The sequence below is a fragment of the Streptopelia decaocto genome (genome assembly GCF_964273445.1).
Source record: "Streptopelia decaocto genome assembly, chromosome: Z".
NCBI classification, from domain to species: Eukaryota; Metazoa; Chordata; class Aves; order Columbiformes; family Columbidae; genus Streptopelia; species Streptopelia decaocto.
In genome coordinates, this window is record NC_138657.1 from 79,085,389 (window position 1) to 79,106,978 (window position 21,590).

The 21,590-nt window shown below is 43.5% G+C and overlaps 1 protein-coding gene across 10 annotated transcripts in view; it reads right to left on the reverse strand.

The window, feature by feature from the left end:
• Nucleotides 1-21,590, reverse strand: part of LOXHD1 (lipoxygenase homology PLAT domains 1) — a 183,675-nt gene that overhangs the window by 146,873 nt on the left and 15,212 nt on the right. For 9 of the 10 annotated variants that reach the window (XM_082075766.1, XM_082075769.1, XM_082075765.1 and 6 more), the window contains exon 1: nt 15,236-17,326. In XM_082075766.1, coding sequence (XP_081931892.1) covers nt 15,236-15,653 — 418 coding nt within the window. In that variant the 5' untranslated portion in view covers nt 15,654-17,326. Of the gene's footprint in view, nt 1-15,235; nt 17,327-21,590 lie in introns of those variants that run through there. The other variant, XM_082075760.1, reaches the window with a different exon arrangement.

Sequence of the window (21,590 nt, forward strand, 5' to 3'; positions counted from 1 at the left end):
CTTGGTGTCTTGCATTTATGGGCTCAAAGGAAGAGATTTTTTTTTCCAAAAAAAGAATACACAAAATCCAAAGCTTACATATGAGTAATGTATACGAACAATATGTTTTCATTCTACCTTCCTCCTGTTATCATTCTCACACGCCAATGTTTGACATAGTGCAGAGAGACAGACGACATCCTTGCATTCGCCGTTAACAAGAGGAAGACTCGTAATCCACCTGCCCCAGTGATTCACCACTGACGGCTTTGTGGTTTTCAGTGCTGTATCGACTCGGCTTTGGAAACAGCAAGGTGATGCCATTAAGTTATAACATTGCTGCATTTATTTATAACATGCCTTTTATGTCTGGCCATCTCAAAGTGTATTGCAATTTATCTGTACCATAGAAGCACTTATTTCTGTCAGAGCACCCTATAGGCAGTGCCAAAGTGACAGTTACAGCTGAGCATCCCTCTGCAAGATTTAATTTGGGAAAAGGGCCTTCAATGCATCATCTCCCCTTTTCCCCACAGAGGCTCAGCAAAATTTGGCCCTGTTCCTTCTTCCACAGGGAGAATCACAGAATCCCAGAATGTCAGGGATTGGAAGGGACCTGGAAAGCTCACCCAGTGAAATCCCCCCATGGAGCAGGAACACCCAGATGAGGTTACACAGGAAGGTGTCCAGGCGGGTTGGAATGTCTGCACAGAAGGAGACTCCACAACCTCCCTGGGCAGCCTGGGCCAGGCTCTGCCACCCTCACCATGAACAAGTTTCTTCTCAAATTTAAGTGGAACCTCCTGTGTTTCAGTTTGTACCCATTGCCCCTTGTCCTATCACTGGTTGTCACCCAGAAGAGCCTGGCTCCATCCTCCTGACACTCCCCCTTTATATATGAATGAGGTCACCCCTCAGTGTCCTCTTGTCCAGCTCCAGAGCCCCAGCTCCCTCAGCCTTTCCTCACACGGGAGATGCTCCACTCCCTTCAGCATCTTGGTGGCTGCGCTGGACTCTCTCCAGCAGTTCCCTGTCCTGCTGGAACTGAGGGGCCACAACTGGACACAAGATTCCAGGTGTGGTCTCCCCAGGGCAGAGCAGAGGGGCAGGAGAACCTCTCGGACCTACTGACCACCCCCTTCTAACCCACCCCAGGTCCCATTGGCTTCCTGGCCACAAGGGCCCAGTGCTGGCTCATGGTCACCCTGCTGTCCCCAGGACCCCCAGGTCCCTTTCCCCTACACTGCTCTCTAATGGATCATTCCCCAACTTATATTGGAACCTGGGGTTGTTCCTGCCCAGATTCAAGACTCTACACTTTCCCTTGTTACATTTCATTAAATTTTTCCCTGCCCAACTCTTCAGCCTGTCCAGGTCTCGCTGGCCAAGTTGTGTCCAGCTTCATGACTGGAAGCACATGGCTGAAGGTATTTTCCCTGTGAAAAGGGACAAAAAAAAGTCATCAAAACAATCTGTAAGTTCCCAGAGACCTTTCAAAAGCTCAGGCTGGTTTTCTAGTAATTTTTGTTGTTGTTTTACTGCTAGAGAAGTGCCAGGACTTATAAGTTGTATGTGACAGGCAGAGCCTGTCATGTTACATCTGTCCATGTTACATCAAGGAAAACTCATTGCAGAACTGGTCCACTGCACCTCTGCAAGTATTGATGTCACCTTATCTATACTTCTAACCTTAATTTCCTTATGGAAGATGTAAGTTAGACTTACCTACTTCCACTTTCCAATGCCTAAAAAATGAGATGATGCCATACAAAGAAATTAATTGTCTAAAACAACACCACTAACAAGCCACAATACTTCCTCCTTAAAAATCAAAACCTTTCTCCAATTCCCACAATGGGAATCTCACATTTGCAAGAAAACACCAACCATGAATATGTACAAATTTGCACTTTATGTTCACAACCCCAGACTCAGCCTCCATGTACTGCAGTGAGCAAGCAGCACACGGATGAGCAGTTTTTACCAGGACAGATGTGCTGAGCCTTGCCCGAGTAGCACATGTCACTACTGAGCATATGCTGTGGTTAGCACCGTTTTAATTAACTTCGCACAGAGGGACAAAAGTTGAGGCTGGGTTGATGACACCAGCATGTCATCGCATTTGATAAGTTCCATGGTGCATTCCTGGAAGGCAAAAGGAGCCCTGCCGACCCTTCTCCAGCCCTACAGCTGTGCAAGCAAATGATGTCATGGCTTTCCAGTGACATCATGGAAGCAGGGCCCATGATTTACTTTGAGGGAAGAAAATGGAAGTTTAATACTAGCCTTGATGTTAGCTCTTCCTGGAAAGGGCACCTGGAGACAAATGCAGATTACTTAGCTACTTCCTTTGAAGACGTGAAATTTCAATAGTCTAGATCTAGGATTGTTTCATTTCTTTGAATTTCTTTTATTTCTGGTCAACCACGGGCAGCTGATGAGTGTCATCTTTTCTAGGAGCATGTCTTCATCTTGAGGACCCAGCAGGCGGAAAAGGCTCCAGTGCTGGGGTGGAGGTGAAGCAGCATTGTGTACCCTAAGCCCCTTTGCTGGGAACAACATCCATGATATAAGTCACAAGAACTGTGGATTAATGACAATTCTTAACAACCTCAGGAGTTTGTTCTGGAATAATCAGATATTCTGGCTCTGAGAGAACATGTCCAGCCTTAGCAAATCCCAAGCATAAACATCTTGCACTTTATGATTTGGGACAATAAAGCCAAATTAGCTGAAAAGCTTGAAATTGGATTTCTGTGGAACTCACACTTCTAACTAAGAGTGGAATCTAGGCTAGAAAGATCAATTTTGCTACTTCAGTGCTCCAGCTGTGAAGGGGAAGATTAAGAAAATACAGAAGTTAAATATCTCTAGTATTGTCTCTGTTTCACCCTTCTCACCAAGTTCCTTACTTTCTTTTTGGAGGTTTTAATGTGATTTCCAATCTTTTAATTTTGAGTCCACCTGTTCCAAACCCCTCTCCAACACACAAGAGGTCTGAATTGCCTGCTGAGGATTTGCCTCCATCACTGCTGTGAATATCCTCAGGATCGTGGGTTATTAATACTCATCAAAAATCTGTCTCTGTGGTGCAAAGATGCCAGCCCTTAAAAAACCCTTCACTGATGGAAAACATCTGCTCAAACTCTCAAGAATTTCTCAAATCATTTTTAACGGGAGCAGTGTGTTAATAATTTTGGCCACTTGTTTATTTATGTTTCTTCTCCTCCACCTTCATCAGTCTCATATGGAATACATGGTTATTACCAGGCAAAGTTAAAGAAAGAAAGAGAAGAAGAAGAAGAAGAAGAAGAAGAAGAAGAAGAAGAAGAAGAAGAAGAAGAAGAAGAAGAAGAAGGAGAAGAAGAAGAAGAAGAGGAAAAGAAGAAGGAAAAGAAAGGGAAAGAGAAAGGGAAAGGGAAAGAGAAAGGGAAAGGGAAAGGGAAAGAGAAAGGGAAAGGGAAAGGGAAAGGGAAAGAGAAAGAGAAAGAGAAAGAGAAAGAGAAAGAGAAAGAGAAAGAGAAAGAGAAAGAGAAAGAGAAAGAGAAAGAGAAAGAGAAAGAGAAAGAGAAAGAGAAAGAGAAAGAGAAAGAGAAAGAGAAAGAGAAAGAGAAAGAGAAAGAGAAAGAGAAAGAGAAAGAGAAAGAAAGAGAAAGAGAGAAAGAGGAGGAAAGGGAAAAAGAGAAAGGGAAAAAGGAAAAGGAAAAGGAAGAAGAAGAAGAGGAAAAGAAGAAGGAAAAGAAAGGAAAAGAGAAAGGGAAAGAGAAAGGGAAAGGGAAAGGGAAAGGGAAAGGGAAAGGGAAAGGGAAAGGGAAAGGGAAAGGGAAAGGGAAAGGGAAAGGGAAAGGGAAAGGGAAAGGGAAAGGGAAAGGGAAAGAAAAAGAAAAAGGAAAAGAAAAAGGAAAAGAAAAAGAAAAAGAAAAGGAAAGGAAAAGAAAAAGAAAAGAGAAAGGAAAAGGAAAAGGAAAAGAAAAAGAAAAAGAAAAAGAAAAAGAAAAAGAAAAAGAAAAAGAAAAAGAAAAAGAAAAAGAAAAAGAAAAAGAAAAAGAAAAAGAAAAAGAAAAAGAAAAAGAAAAAGAAAAAGAAAAAGAAAAAGAAAAAGAAAAAGAAAAAGAAAAAGAAAAAGAAAAAGAAAAAGGAAAAGAAAAAGAAAAGGAAAAAGAAAAAGGAACAGGAAAAGAAAAAGAAAAAGAAAAAGAAAAAGAAAAAGAAAAAGAAAAAGAAAAAGAAAAAGAAAAAGAAAAAGAAAAAGAAAAAGAAAAAGAAAAAGAAAAAGAAAAAGAAAAAGAAAAAGAAAAAGAAAAAGAAAAAGAAAAAGAAAAAGAAAAAGAAAAAGAAAAATCCCCTCATTATTTGAAAAGTAATGAAGTACAAAGATTGCTATTTTCCCATTTTTTACTCCAATGCACATCATCAGTTCAACATTTCTTTTAGGGCTGTTGCTTGGTCCAGTAGTGAAAGATAGATTTTAACGTTTTTTCAGAAGAAAATGATGTTTGGGTGTATTGCTTCAGATTTGCCTGTATCCTACTATTTAGACTCCTCTTCAGTGGAAGCAATCACTGAATGCAAATAAAGAGAGCATCCACAGGGATTTATGGTTACCTTTGAATTTTCCAAGTGCATCCACAGAGTCTTCCTCTTCCCTTACTAATTTATGAGTTATCAGTATGCAGCAGCTTTGCTTTTAGCTGTCTGACAACAGTGACAGTTATACTGGGGAACCTTGGAGCTCCTCAAAGAAATCCGCTCTCAGAGGGGAGTTTGGAAGGGTCAGTTAAACCCTGTTGGCATCTCCTCCACAGAGTCAGCTGGAAGACCGGTTCTAAACAGACACTGCAATGTTTTACCAGATGCACACCTTGAAAGTTTCTTGATGGGACTTGAAACATGAACTTTCTTTAGAGCTTTGCAATAAATTTTGGCATCCATAATGTGAAAAACAACTCATATGCATTCCTGCTGGTCTTAACAAATCAAGACGCCCTTTGGCAGAAATCTCTCAGCCTCTCCATGAACAGATACCTTTTCACCCACCATATCATTATTTCCTTCTTGGTCAAACATACGGTGCAAACCATGACATTCCCATAACCCCTTATCAAATACTGATGTTGGTCATCCACCTCTCTCCAAATATAGACAGAATGCCCCAAAATCCATGGCTCTTCAGTTAAGCTGCTTCTCCATCAGGCTGTTAAGCCAGTCTTAAGATGCTTCTGCCCAAATGTGCTACTCCTTAGCATTTTTCCTACCAGTGTTAGCAGAGTTCATCATACATTGTGGGTAAAGGAGCCCCAAAGAGATGTCACAAAAGCAAAAGGGAGAGTATTGGATCAAAGCTTGAACCTGGGCACGCTGCACAGGCCACTGCTCACAGGAAGATACCTACATTTAGGTGCTTTTATTTGGCAAACAATCTCCTCCCCAAGCTCAAGGCAAGTCTATTCTGAGTGCACAGAACATGGCCAAGTTACAGTAATCTACAATGTTAGTGTATGAATGCTCAACTTCAAGGCCAGTCTCCAAATCCTGCTTTTCTCCCAACGGGCTACTCAGAGTCAAAATAAAGCTTTTAGTACAGTCATTGATATAGACTCATTTGTTCCAAATATTACCTCAGTCAAGTGGAATTTGGTTCACTCATCTCATCTGGTGGATATTGAATCCTGCAGCATATTCCACTGTTCAGCTATCTGGCATGAAGACGTCGGAAACGGGTGGAAGTTTCAGCAAGCTAAACAGAACAGATTTGCTATGGACTGAAAAACCTATTACTGCTTTTCATGGGCATATAGAAGCTGAATAAAGGAAGTAATAGACAGTAGTTTCTTTGCTGAAAATAAGCATTCAAAAATGGTCACTTCAAGCACAAGATACAGACGGCGTAAAATCAGTATCAGGTTACATTGCAGCATCGCTGGAAAACCTTACATCCATTTTCCTGTCTTGCAGAAAGAACTGATACTATAAACCCGTCCATTCAATGGCCAAAGTAGAGAAACACTCACTTCAAAACAGTTGTTAAAATTATTGTAAGGCTATAAATACTGACAAGTGGAGACTGAGATCCTCTAGCTAAGAGCATGCAAAATTCCCTTAGCTCCTCAAGGAAGGAATATCTTCAGGGCAGAAGAGTGCTTTGGCTGATAAATTTGGCTTTTTCTGACTCTAAGAACATGGGTTTGCTTAGCACCACTTATGGCAGTGACTGCAGATCCCTTCAAGTCATGTTCTCACACAGGGCATATGGAGACCTAGGCTGGAGCTCGTGATGGTGCCTCACTGTTGTCTAGCAAGAGTGGCCCTTGGTAGAAAAAAGTACAGGGTTATGCACAGGAATGATTAAATGGGTGGAACAAGACAGGAAAGTTAGTAAGGAGTCATCAAAGGGTTTGGGTAAGGAAGAGGGAAAGCAGAAACAAGAGCTGAGCCACACTATGAGCACGGGCAGGGAAACCGAGAAGCTGAAAGCCCCAATATTCATTTAATGTTGATTCATGCAAAGCACCAGTCACTCTGTCTCCTACTGAAGAACTTCAGCCTATGCTTGTCTTGAAGCATCTGAAGAGTACCTTGACATTTATGCAAAATACTTTGAAGTTTTTAAGGGTCTGTGTTGACTTTTATGGATTATGTTTGCCCAGATATTCCTGTATGCACTTGAACACACCAGTTAAATACTTATTGTGGTTATACTTTTATCAGGACCATCCTTTACCCACTGTGAAGATGAGCCTACGAAGTCAGCGGTGGTTTGTTTTTATTGAACCACAATTTGGGCAGTAATCTCTTGTCATGCACAAAATGAGTCAAATTCTTCTCTCATTCACTCTGGGGCAAATCCTGACTAACTCCATTGACTTGAGCACAATGACTCTGGATTCATATTGGCAAAACTGTGAACAGATTTAGGCCTTAAACACTGTGAGAGATTGTTTGTTCTTTATATGCTTTAGCAAAAGCAGCTTTTTAGTCCAGCATGGATGCCAAATTAATTATTCAAAGCAGAAGAGAGGGATTTTTTCCATGAATATTTGGACTGGTTGCACACTGTTATACATTTTGCTATTCATAGATTATACAAAGAATTGCAGAATTAATAGTGTCTTACCTTTTGAGACACTTCACGGACGTGAATTAGGGAAGATTCCTGCAAACTTACCACTAGTACACACAAATAGCATTATCTTGAGCTCTGAAACATCATTTATATCTTAAAATATAAATCCAAAGATGAATACTTTCCTGTCTGTTCCCACAGGCAGAGTAGTTGTTGTCTGGAGTTTGTTTTACTCCATCAGCTATTGCAAAATCAACATTTCATTCTCATGCACTGTAGGAAGCCAAACTTGATTCATCTGGTGCTCTAGCTATCACTTGAAAGTGCTTTTGCCTTAGCACCACCAGAAAAAATGTCTCAGTTTCTTGCTGGAACAGAAGAGTACAATTAACTTAGCAATCGACACCTTTGTCGTTCAACTTTAAATTGCGCTGGAGGAAAACACTGTGCCTCAGGGGAGAGAAACATTTTTGAGACAAACCTATTCCATTTCTTTCATTATCTTTTGGAGACAAGAAGGGCCTGCCGGGACATGGGGTGTCTCTGAATCATGAATGTGGACAAGAACGTCAGATAATGGGAAGTGTATTACTCAACCTGGGCAAAATAAGATATTGATTTTACTTGCAGCACCGAGCAAAGTCTGTGGTAGAGCAGTGTGTCTGCAGAATGCAACTGGAAGTAATTCCCTGGTGTCTATCATGTCTGGACGAGAGGAAACGGCCTCAAGTTGTGCCAGGGGAGGTTTAGACTGGATATTGGGAAATGTTTCTTCCTAGAAAGGGCTGTGGGGCATTGGAACAGGCTGCCCAGGGCAGTGGTGGAGTCACCATCCCTGGAGGGGCTGAGCAGACGTGGAGATGAGGTTCTCAGGGACACGGGCTAGTGCCAGGGTTGGGTTAACAGTTGGACTGGATGACCTTGAGTGTCTCTACCAACCAAAATAATGTTATGATCCTTTGTTGCTCTAGGACCAGATGCAAACAAGAGCCCCACTTTTTTCTATTAATAGTTATCTAGGTAGTAGGACAACCAAGACCAAGGAGAGATGCTCTTGTTGCTTCTGGCTTTGACCCCAATACCCAGATAGCAGGAAGAGCAATTTCACCAAAGGTTATTATTTTGCTGACCACTCAGCAGCTTTGGTCCAGAGGCCTTGCAGGTGCTGGATGCTGGATGAGCAACGCACAACATTTCTCTCCATTTATTTATGGTGAATGGCTGAGTTGTTTTTGCAGAGGCAAACACACCATCAATGACATATTTTGAAACCTCTTGGCCTGAGACAGTGAATCCAGGAGGACCGGACCGTGTTCAGGAGTCAACAGATGGCAAAGCCACCGGCAGGCAAGGACCAGGTGACGCCGTGAACAGGGACAGCTGGAGGGTGACACTGCGCCCTTGGCAGCTCTCAGCTGAGGACCCAGCACCTTTTGCTCCTAACACCCAGTTTCCAGCTGCATTTCAGGTTAATGCTTGGCATAAACAGGGACAAATACCTGTCAGAAGCTTATAACGTGCTACAAGTTATATGTGTTACCTTTACTTACATGCACATTGTTAATGCCTTTATGGATTGATCATAACTCTGTGACTTAATAATTCGTGTCAGACAGCTACTAATATCCAACTAGCACCTAAAAAAATATTTAAAAAACAAACAAACAAATAGGAATGGTCACAAACTATGACCTTGCAATCTCCTGCCTCTTCCTTCTTTGCAAGTATGTCCTGATTAACACTTGCAGTTCATCAACATGTAAGTTAGAGATAGCACAATGATATAGACATGTATAAAATGGAGGACACCAAACTGACGTGGAAAAATACACCAGATCTGAACTTCAGAAGGTGAAGTGCTGAGAAAACCAACAGTTTCCAACAGCCACATCCAACTGCAGCAACAGTGAACAGCTAGTTTGTGATACATGTGTGGTGAGTCTCATAGTGCATGCAAATCCATCAACAAAAGGCACAATTCTTATTTTCAGTCTGTTTCCCAATGTTGCCACTTCAGCTTCTCTTCAGGAACTCCCAGATATTTTCATGTGAAATCCAAAAACTAAACTTTTAGTCTATAAAGTAGACACAATCACAGCTATAAAACCGAACTTGCCATTCTGTTCATATTTCAGTATTTCAGGTGTGAGGAGGGCAGCAACACTGCAAAACTGCAGCCCTCAGCAGGTGCGGGTTGTACGGGCACCAGCCGACACAACAGCTGCGCCGCGTGTTTGGCAGCTGGGCACCTACAGCTGTTCCTCGATGCTGTTTTGGGGGCTGCCAGCTGGGCTGAGCCATCCCAGATGAATCGTGTGTGCATAACAAGGATGGCTTCTGAACATGCTTGGGGCAGATGGGTCCTGCCTGGGGAGGGGGAGTGGCAGGGGTACACAAGTGTTTGCTCTGCCCAGATCCAAGCCTGCATTTGCTGAGCACACACCTGCATTTCACAGAATCCCAGGCTGGTTGGGGTTGGAAGGGACCTCTGGAGATCATCCAGTCCAACCCACCAGCTCAAGCAGGGTCACCAGAGCAGGTCACACAGGATCGTGTCCAGGCGGGTTTGAATGTCTCCAGAGAAGGAGACTCCACAACCTCTCTGGGCAGCCTGTTCCAGGCTCTGGCACCCTCAGAATAAAGAAGTTTCTCCTCATATTCAGATGGAACCTCCTGTGCTTCAGTCTGTGCCCGTTGCCCCTCATCCTGTCATTGGGCACCACTGAACAGAGTCTGGTCCATCCTCTTGACACCCACCCTGCAGATATTTATCACATTGATAAGATCCCTCTCAGCTTCTCTCCTCCAGCTGAACAGCTCCAGCTCTCTCAGTCTCTCCTCATCAGAAAGATGCTCCAGACCCCGCAGCATCTTTGTGTCCCTCTGCTGGACTCTCTCCAATAATTCCTTGTCCTCCTTAAACTGGGGAGCCCAGAACTGGACACAGAACTGCAGATGTGGCCTCACCAGGGCAGAGCAGAGGGGGAGGAACAACCTCCCTCCACCTGCTGGTCACACTTTTCCTAATGCACCCCAGGGACCATTGGCCTCCTTGGTCACAAGGGCATGTTGCTGGCTCATGGTCACTCTGTTGTCCACCAGAACTCCCAGGTCCTTCTCTGCAGAGCTGCTTTCCAGCAGCTCAACCCCAACCTGTTCTGGTGCCTGTGGTTGCTCCTCCCCAGGTGCAGGACCCTACACTTGCCCTTCTTGAACTTCATCAGGTTCTTCTCTGCCCAGCCCTCCAGCCTGTGAAGGTCTAACTGAATGGCAGCAGCACAGGCTTTTGCTGTATTCACCACTCCTCCCAGTTTTATAACATCAGAAAACTTGCTAAGGGTACAAATGAGACATCTGCAATGACCTAAACTTTCAGATCACTTGAGGGTTTGCTCTGAAAGGTTTATCTGCATTCATCTGCTTTGCCATACTGATTTTCCATATCAATGACTAGCAGTAGTCTTGCTCCATGTCCATGGCTGGCCACAGAGGTCAAAGATGAAGAGCTACTATGATTCCTTGTACAGTTCCATCCACAGCTTTTTGACTGCTCATTTCCAACTTGTAAGACCCCATTTCAGCAGGACACCTCCAGGCAACTTTACCCTTCAGTGGGACTACACAGCTGCGTAGTGGAGTGTGTCTAATGACAAAGCCCAAAGATTTTTCAGTGCCTACATAAAAATATTAGCAAATGTTCCTGCGATTTAACCAACACTTTGATATCGCAAGTAGTTTAATGTTGGTTTGTTCTGTCATACAAGCTGATAGTTCTTGAGTACACTCATCTAACAGTGATCTAAACTTTCAAAATTCATATTTCACACAGTCATTCGTAACTACGGAAAATGCTGAGATGCAAGCAGGTGAGGTCCACCACATCTCCAAGGCACATGCAGCACCACCTTCTCTGGGTAGTATGCTTTGCACATCCCATCAGATCACAAGACATAAAATTGCCACTGGCACAAAGATCTTCTCTGAATGTTTTAAACCAAGCTTATTTTACTGGTTGAGGAGAAAAAAAAATCTGTCTTCCTAAGAGGAGACCTAGTTCACGCTGATTTGGAATATTAATCAAAGCCTCAGTTTGGGAGCATCAGTGTGTGCAGGGTGCAGACGAGGTGATTTTGCATCTATTATAGAAATATGTGATACATCTCTGCAGTTCTGTATATAGCACAGGGAGGGAGCTGGCGACCACACAGCACTTGCTCTCCTCCTCCATTCTGCTGCTAAATTACATTAAACAGAACTTAGCAATAAACTCAGCATGTCTGAAATATTTCCTCTCTGTAACCCATTGCTGCAGTCGCTAAAGGAACATGATGTGATAAACGTAACACAATGTAAAATGGATGGCGCCCATTGAAAGAAATTATGAGTGGCTTGTATGACTATTCACAAATCAACAGTGGCCATTGCCTTCTTCCCATCACCATTTGAGACAGTGCATGTATTTGCAAACAAAACCATGCATTTCTTGAATAGGTTCCTTCATTTTGTAATTATTTATAATTATTTATAATTATTTATAATTATTATCAGCGCTGCCAAGACCACCAAAGCCCCGCTTCACCCTTTGTGCAACATGGACAAACCAGCAGTGTTGCACACAAAGTGCTCAGGACATCTGTCCCTGGAAGAGGTGACCGCAGTCTGCGTCCCCTGGGAGCTGACACACTCTTTGCTGCCTTCCATGGGATCACATGTTTTTCATGGACCTCTATGGTGTTTTTCTCACCCTGAGTCATCTAAGGTTTTGTAGCCATTTACTGTCACACAAACCTGCCATTTAAGAGACAGCACGCATGGAAGTGCCTTATCCTTCATCCTCCACGAGACAGTCCTGGGAAACCTGACCCTGGAGATGGTGACCAAGTGATCACAGTGTGTCAGGTGTGGCTACACGCTACAGTAAAACCGCCGATAGACAAGGAAAATGCACTAGAGGATCTGCAGGTCTTTAAAGGAAAGATACACACTTCTTAAATATCCGGATCTGAAATTTAACGTGAAGAGAGGAGAAGAGGAAACAGAGGATTTTATCATCAATAAGACCCCCCAAAATATTGCTTTCCTCTGAAATGAGATGTACCTCTTGGTGAGATACAGCTATGCAGAGGGAAGTCTCAAGATCTTCTGAGCCAGCAGCTCTTTGCTGTGACACAGCACAGGGGACACCATCTGCCACAGCCTCTTGGTGTCTGGGGGCCAGAATCACTGAGCCAGCAGCTATCAGCTCAACCAGAGGAAATACTCTGTTAATGGCATATAAGCAAGTCTCAGGAAATAAATATTTTCTGTCTTCCTACCAACCCAGACATACCCATATTTTTGGCAGAAGTGACCCTGAAAACATACTTGCTGCCTTCCTTCTTGGTTCTCTGACCTCAAATCTGAGCAGGAGGATAAGTAGCCATGTCAGTCTCCTGCTTACCACAGACAAGATTTGATGTATCAAAAGAAAGGTATGGAGAAAGAAAGAGATGGAGATCCTGCAAAAGATTGTTTTCAGGTTACAGAAATCCACTGTGAACCTCAGGCAGCTGGTACCTATAGAAGCTTTGATGATGGTTTTTTAGGCAGTGAGATTGCTGTATGAACAGTCTCTGAATACCTACTGAACTGATTAATCCACTGATTGCACTGATTAACTTTACATTGCGCAGGGTGCCCTGTTTGCAGTAGTATTGGCAATTCAAGACCACAGAATAGTTTGGGTTGGAAGGGACATTCAATGCCCATCCAGCCCCACCCCTGCCATGAGCAGGGACATTTTCACCCACTCAGGTTGCTCAGAGCCTTGTCCAGCCTGCCCTCGAACACTTAAAAGAATGGGCCATCCATAACTTCTCTGGGCAAACTGTGCTAGTATCTCACCATCCTCATTTAGAATTTTTTTCCTTACATACAATCTAATCCTATTGTGTTTCAGTTTAAAACCACTGCCCCTTGTCATGTCACCCCATGCCTTGGTAAAAAGTCGGTCCCCATCTTTCTCATAAGCCCCTTTTAAGTATTGAAAAGCCACAAGAAGATCTCCCCAGAGCCTTCCATACTGTACTATAGAAATAACTTGGCAAATACTTATTAAAAAATAACTAATCTCGTTAACACCGGGATCACAGGAATGGACAACATCTACAATTTAGTTAAAAATGCCTGCTAACTCTGCTATAATTTTCTCATATCCACTATCACCAAGTCAGTTGATATCTTTTGTTTTTCTGTCACCAGGAGCTGGATTTGCCTTGTTCTTCAGTCATCGATCGAATGTGATGGGGGGAGGAATCCCTTCTCCTGTTTGCTAATACAATAAGATAAAGGGGACATCAAATGACATAGACACCATTAACCTCCAGGTTATAAAACTTTTACAACACTTTCCTTTTTATAACAAAAGACATCACAGCTTGTGGACTGAAGGCTTGAGGACAAGGTGCAAAATATACTAGTAGCAGGTATTCACTGTTAAAAACCTCTGTGCCTCATTGATAGTGGACATCCTACCAACATCCTCCTCTCTTGCCCTCTGTTTATTCTCACATCTATGTGCATTTGCTTCCATAAATATCTGGAAACTGAGTGTGCAAACACAGCTCAAGGAGAAGAGTCCACAATCCAAGGGAACAAACAGTGGTTCAGCTTCGGGACTTTTGGCCACATGACAACTTTCTTGGAGGTCCAGAGGCTGTCACAATAGTAAATGCTGAAGGTTTTGAACCAAGTTTTTAGAATTCTGATAGGGACTATGAGAATCAAGTCCCTTCTTAATTAATTCCCCAGTGTTTCAACCACAAGCTATTACCTTCCCTGAAGAAACTGAGGAGAAACTAAGCAGAAGACCATGTAGATATTATGACAAACATTTGCTGGAATTTCTTTAAAAGTGCAACATATATTATTCCTCTACCATAAAAAAAAATGTAGTATGGGGGAAGACAACGTCCCTCCCCCAAAAGAGCCATCACAAATGAAGTAGGTTATGTGCATGGCATAAATACAAATGTGTATGGGAGGACCTCGATTCTCCTCTGCATAAGAGCAGTTGAATCGTTCTTGTTTTCCCAGTACAGCCATATGGCACCAATACAAAGTCATCGGTTATGATTAACCTCTAACCACACTGCAAGCATGAGATGCTTTATGAGATTCCTTAGGCATGCTCATTTCTCCCAATTGCCACACGTTATTGCTCTAATTAAGTGGTGGTGAAATCACAGTGCTAAGAGGTTAAGTGTCTTGCCCCAGCCATGCCAAGATCCAGTTGCACAGGTGCATAGGTGGCTGGTGTCACCCCTCGGCAGCCCATTACCTCTTTGCTGCCCACCTCTCTGATATGGAGACAACCTCCCTGTGCTTGGGAACGTCCTTCCACCTATTGAGACCTTTTTCTTTTCATCATGGAGTTCCATTGTGGTTCTTTGCTGCTTGCCTTGCAGTTTCCTCACCTGTTTGCAATAGCGCTGCAGGTTTGCTGGGGATGGGATTATCTGCCACCCAGCAGATAAAATGCTGAATCACAGTCCTTTTCCACAAGCTGTCTAGATGCTGCCGGGTTGATGGCTGCAACCTTTCTCCAAACCATGGTATTCTAATGAAATCAAGTGCATCATCTAAAACCTTAAGTCACTGCACAGCTCACTATGCAATGAGCTAAAGTACCCTATGCATATAAAACAAGTGTACTACTTATTGTGCCGACACAGTAACAACGTTAAGAGACCCCAGCCTATCTGGTAACTTACAACAGCAAGACAGATAATGTGCTGGACCTCTACATCAGTCCTAAGTGTTCCACCTCCTGCCCATTTGACACCACATGAAATCACCGGCATGGTCCTGCTGCGTATGTTGGAGCAGGACTGTGCATCTTTGCAGCGCATCCCACTTATACAAGCAGAGTCTGCGGATTGCAGCTTCTTAACAGCAACACAACGCAAATATTAATTAGGAGAATGTAATTACAGCAGTACCAAAGGCAAAGTGACTCCATGAACTGAAAAGCTAACACAGACGCAATCTGTCACTTCCACCTCACATAGAAAAAATTCTTATTTCATTAGAAATATTCCCCACATAAGAACAACAAGTGTCTGCACCTGCAGGAAGGGTCCCGAGATGGGAATAAGCAGGGCCAACAGCAAAACCACCTGCTCAGGACAGGAGGTGAGAAACAATGGAACTGACCTTTTTTTTTGTTGTACTCATCTTCTGTTGCATTGGAGGAGTCCGAATGATAGTCCCGAAGCTCCTGCTCATACATCTCCAAAAAATTGTCATCTGCCTTTCCTTTCTTGGACTTGTCACCTTTCTTCTTCTTCTTTTCTTTGCCTTTTTTGCCTTTTTTCTTCTTTTTCTTTCTGCGTTCATAGTCATCCTCATCCTCACTGCTATACTCTCTTCGCTTGGCTTTTTTCTTTTTCTTTTTCTTCACTTCCCCACCATTCTCTGAGTCCTCAGATTTTGATTTCTTTTTGCTCTTTTTCTCCTGGCTTTCATTTTCCCCGTCTTCCTCAATTACCTCCTCAGCCACCTCCTCCACTGCCTCCTCTTCCTCTTCCTCCTCCTCCTCCTCTGCTTCGTTCTTTTTGGTCTTTTCTTTCATGTCATTGTTTTTTACCCCTACACTTTTAACAACGCTCTATGGTTGCCTTAACCTGACTTCTGGTGCCTGCTCTGGTTCCTTTTCTGATTGGCAAAGTTCTTTAGTCCTCCTCTCCTTGCCTAGTGCTGGGATGCTTAGTTTCTCAGTGTCCTTCCTCCTCCCTGCTCTGTGTAGGTATGTCCTGGAGTCCCTTGTCCTTCTGCAACTCCCAGGTGCCAACAGCTCACTTCTTTGTGACTCCTCCTGCCTTCCTTCACCTTCTTGACTGACGTACCTTCCTCTCTCTTCTGTCTCTGATGCTCTTTGGTTTTTCTCCTTTTCGTTATTATTATTAATTCATTGGTGTGTGCTGAGAACTTTCTCTCTTTTTTTTCAGAGTTGACTCAGCCTCCTCTCAGGGTCAGTTGACAATCTGGGTCTACGGTGTCAGGGTGTGACAGTTGAGGTTGTAGCTCCATAGAATATCAATCAGATGAGGGCATGTGGTCAAGCGGCTTATTGTCCTTCACAAGCAAGTTCAGGACAGGATAAAACAGAGGCATTTCTCCTCCTCATAACGTGTAGCAGCTTCAGACACCTCATGAAAAATTACTCAGTGCTATCTAGTCATGTGGTTATAAGACAGAGGGGCAGGTGAAAAAGGAGACCCACCAAGCAACCATATCGCGCTGGTCTGCATTTCCTCTCTATTATTCATGGTGTCAGGATCACCTTACTGATAACAAAGGTCTCAACTTTACATGGAGTTGTTGGTTTTTTTTTTTTTGACCAGCCAGGCCAGTGACCAGGAGAACAAAAAACATCTCCAGGGTCTCTTTGTGGAGATCTTCATAACATCAGCACGACAGTCCTGCATCCAGCTCCTCATTCCCCAGTTACTGTGCTGTGTCTCCAAGCAAATGATACTAAATAAATACAACAACCAGAAGAAGACACTTTACACAAGGCGCCCTTATAACAGCCCATCTTGGCCAACCAAAGAGAAATAAAATCTAGATTAATAACTGGGCGCAAACACACACCCATCTGACAGCTTTCACAGGCAAATATTGAGGTTAGATTGGTGGAGGACAGGGAAAATATATGAAGTAACAACATGGTTGGAAGGCAATCACAGTATGAAGCATGCCCAGCACTCTGGTTGTGCTCAAAGATGTCAGTATGGGGCTCACCTAACATCTAGTACAGGCAACAGGGGTTGTACTCCCATGCGTGGAGGAAGATATGCCAGCGGGAGATAGGAAGGGGCTGAGGGTGCTTCAATCTCAATCTTTCCACCTGTGCCACCAGCATGGCCATAGTCCAAGCCCCATGACGGTCTAAGTGTACAGCCCCAACTCTTCAGCCTGGGTTGGTGTCCATCCCTGCAAAGGTTCCACAGGCTCTTGTGATAGGTAAGGGAAGGACAAACACCACAAGACCAGGTCAATCTCGGTTGCAGTCAGAAACAGATGACTCAAATTTTGACTGGGAATGGGAATGGAAAAGAAGAAAAATCACCCCTTCAAATTTGAAGTTGCTGTTATGGGTTTTGTCATAGAAAATGAAGTTTAATTAAAAATTGTAGCATGGAAAACCACACTGAATTTCTCTGAGGTAGCTCAAGTGTACGTAAACCAAGAAGAGCAGTCAGCCTGGCACTAAATCACACTAATGGAAGAAGAAAGAGCTGAATATATGGCAGGGCTGCGGGACGATGATACAGAGTCTCCTGCTACCACCTGACCTGCCTGTGGGATAACTCAATCCACAGCCTCCTAAAATGATGGATTAAGAGTGATTTACTTGACGGTATGTTGCCCAAGTTAATGATACTGCAAGTATTGGTTAGGCAGAGAATTCAGCTGTGCTGTGTATTTAATGCACGTGATTTAAAACTCTTCGTAGATAATTTTGGGGGTTTCCAGCAGCCAGCATGAAAGTTGAGGGTGATGTCAGTGGTGGGTCATCAGAAACATGAAGAACAGATGTATTGACAGCAAGATGTGCAGACCAAGCAGGATGGCAGCGGCGCTACCCCAGGCAGGAGTGGATGTGGAGCACCAAGGCCAGAGGATTCAGGGTAGGTTGGAGTCTGTCCCATCCACCTTAGCAGGTGTTTGGCACCAGTCTCCAACAATTTAACATGTAAAAATAAAGAAAAAAAGCACTGTAATTTTTAATGGCCTCTGCTGCTGAACAGAAATCTTTCTATTAAGCATCATAAAGCAACTTGTTCAGGGACAGCTTCCAAGTAGGTTAAAGTACAGGTTTGGGGTGAAACACGAAAAGGGCTTTTTCAAGGTCTTAAAATCATTTAAAAAGCAAAAAAAAAAAAAAGAAAAAACCAACCACAAAACAAAGCTGTCCTTCCTTATGATGTAGCTCTTGCCAGACTCCTGAGACATCAACACTGCAGCACTTATACTGTGCCTGAAATCCCCTGCTTACTCTGAGGTCTTTATTTTCTGAAAAGCAGCAGAAAGCCACATAATGCGTCTCCACAGGGCACTTCTGAAAGCAAGTAGGTGCCATGTGCTCCAAAGGGACTGTCCAGGCATGTGGATGCTGCTGGTCCCAAGGAGCTTGGAATCCTCCAGAGATATTTGATGATTCAGCACATTTTCTCAAACATATGCTTTGCAGTGTGCTGCATTCATAACTGTCACCTTTCCCCTCCCTGGGACAGCCATCAGCCCACAGCAGATGTCACAGGCACAAATATTTCAGTGTAAAGCTGGGAGCTGGATTTAGATTTTGGCTGTAGAAAACCCATCCTTTCCACAGAAAAAGAAAAAAATATATATAATAAAGTAGACCACACCAGACTGCGCAGATCAGAGCAAAACATGCCTTCAGAAAAAGAAAACTAATGGGGTCTCTCAGGAAAGCAAAGCTCATATCTTTGTCCTGCTTTCACAAGGTAAACACTCCGTCATCAGTGTCCCTGGGTGCTGCTGCTCCAAACGGCTCCAGCTCTATGCAGCAAAACGCCATCAGCATCAGCATCTAGGGCCAAAAGGCAACATTCACAATTACTCAGGACAAGTCATCCAGGTGTAAGATGGGTCCCTTCTAGCCCTAAAATAATTTTCCTAATATCTGCTTACCCTCAGCCCCATCATAAGTTACCTGCCTCTGACAGCAGAGCTGTTGGGGTGGAAGAAATGCCTTTACTCCCCCCTGCACTGGGAGATTCAGCTTTAGGATGCTCAGGGTAGGACCCCAGGTATAAACCAGAAATAAATCACTCCTATCAAAAAGGCTAATGCAATAGGGGAGAAGAGATATCTACCACGTCTCATTCACACTTTGCCCCGTGCGTTTCCTTCGTCTGTTGTTTTAATTAAAATGAAATGTGCCGAGAATGCTCCAGCTCGCTTTTGTTCTTTTTGTGAATAACAGCTGGGAGAAGAACAATGGGGTTTATTGGTGCATAAAGAACTACCGGGAAAGCAACCAAGCTATTGGTGAGAACCATTAGTTAAAACTGTCAACAGTATTTATATGGGTTTATATTCTTACCCTGCAGTCAGCAAGAGATTCCCCCAAATCCTCCCTCCCAAAAAGACTCAGGACAGAACCCACCAGAGCTCTGTGAGCCCAGGGTGACTTCTAGAATTATGCCAGATTTAGTGGAATATAAGAGGTCAGAATCTTGGCTTTTCAAGGTCCTAAATCACCTGTAAACTTTCCTTCCTAGAGTGCTAAAATTTGTGTAGTGCTCAATCTGGAATGATCCCATTACTGGGTAATGAGATTATTATTAATAATTATTAGGTAAATATTAGGCGAGGCACCTACACTCCTTTTCTTCAGTTCATTGTCTTCTACGTGGTTCCTATCTTGCATCCGTTACCATAAAATCCAGGTGCCCTGTACCCAGGCACCATGCAACACACCTGATATCCCAAATAAACATTTGTTCCAGTCCCCTTCCCTAGGCAGGTGCAGTGGACACTCTTGTTTCAGGAAAGATTAATTTTCAACACACGCTGCTCTGCCCTTCTGGTTGGAGGAACCTGCCATCCTCATTGCACAGCCTGGGGGCAATTTAAACAAAAAGTTGTTTTCTACGTGCATGGTCTGTATTCAGATGCTCTTTAGGTGACCAACACACCCCATGGAGATGAGGGTAAAAAAACCTGGCTGTGGAGGACAGACAGCAAGGCACCCGGTCAGATATAAGCAAAGCACTTTTTCAGATTATTATGGATTGGCTGTTTTAGCGTGGTGTTCAGGTTGGGGTATAATCCAGAAAAAAATGGGTGTCCTTGAGCTCCAGCTGAATTACCATGGGTAGCAGAGCTTAAGGGGGCTTTAAAAACATGATGCTCTTACCAGGGCACCTCCCAGCCCCTGCCTCAGCTTTAGTAATGCAGGATTTAATATTTTTTTCTGCAAATATTTGGCAATAGGGCAGGATCTACCCCCATCTCTGGGTAGTTTATTGAAAATACTCCCCTGCAGCCCAGCAAGCTCAGTACTTATAATATATAAACACACAGTCCATCTCCTTCGGAAAACAAATGTGTTTAATGCCACGGAAGTGAATTTCAAAGGATTCCTTTAATGGAGCCATTTCATTTCTCTCCCATGTACATGAGTAATGTATAAAATTACACCAGGCTGGAAAGGGAAGGTGCTGGGGGAGCCACTTGCCAGTGTTGCTGTACCAGTCATTACAGATTTAATCAGACCTCATGGTACCTACTAAGAGCTTTACTTTTTCCTCCAGCCCCAGTTGACTACTCATTACTTTTTTTTATTTTTTATTTTTAAACTCAAATAGCAAAATGTGCATCTGCATTGCAATTCCATCAGCCCAACAGCTCAGCAAGAGGCGGCTGGGGATACTGGGGTACAGAGTCCAATCCATCTCCAAGACAGGCTGGAAAGGTTTTAATATAACCATGGGCTTCACTGGGAGCTCGCTGCCTTCAAGCATATGGGCATAACGGCCTCTGCTGGCAAAACGGGGTTTAGCCAAGAGAAATATTTCCCTAGCAAAATGAAATGAGAGATGCTAAGGGTCCCACAAGGAGAGGAGCGACAGTTCTTGGTCCTTGGTAGCTGCAGATATCCATCAGCAGGGTCAGGCTTATAGATCCTGAGCCCTCAAAAACCTCGAAACAGCAGCTTCTGTAGCCACCTCAAACTCCGGACTAGGGAAACTGCTTTATTCAAGGTCGTAAGAAGAAGCCTTGAAAACAGGAAGAAAGCATGAGGGCTTTTACTGGAATTTGTCTGAAAAAGAAAAATAAAATACATACATACATACATATATACACTAGCTCTTTCAAGAACGGGTGATTGAAGTTGGGGGTCTTAAACCCTTGTCAAGATAGAGATTTGTGTGACTCTTCCACAATGCAGAATGATGTCTCTCCCATTGCCAGAAACAGCAGGCGCCAGAGCACAGACCCCATCAGCATCCCTGGCACCTCCTGGAGCACATCTGCATCTCCAGGACAGGTGTCAAACATCATCACCTTTCCAGCTCCAGGTGCCAGAGTAGCTGCAGGAACACAGAGCTAGATGGAGATTCAACACTAAACATTTCCCAGAGGTTTTCCTGCTGATGACACTTCTGATTGAAATAAGGAGAGTGCAATGTCTTCGCCTACGTTTCCCTGGGGCGGTGATACCTCTGATTTGAGGACTCTCATCAGACATGTCATATCTGCTCCAAATACCCACAGCTGGCAACTTGTATGTGCAATAATCCATTAAGGCTTATCCACAGCCATGAGTTGTTTTAAAAGCCACAAGGCTGGGAAGAAACAGCATCTTGATGCTACCAGCATTAAACAGATCGCTTACAAGAACAAGCATGTAAGGCCGGTGGAAGAGGCGCTCTTCTTCTTTACCAACTTAATTCAGCAGGTTTGATCACTGCTAAGAATTAATTAGCGACAATTAAAATAGATCGAACTGTGATTATGTGCCCCTAGAAAG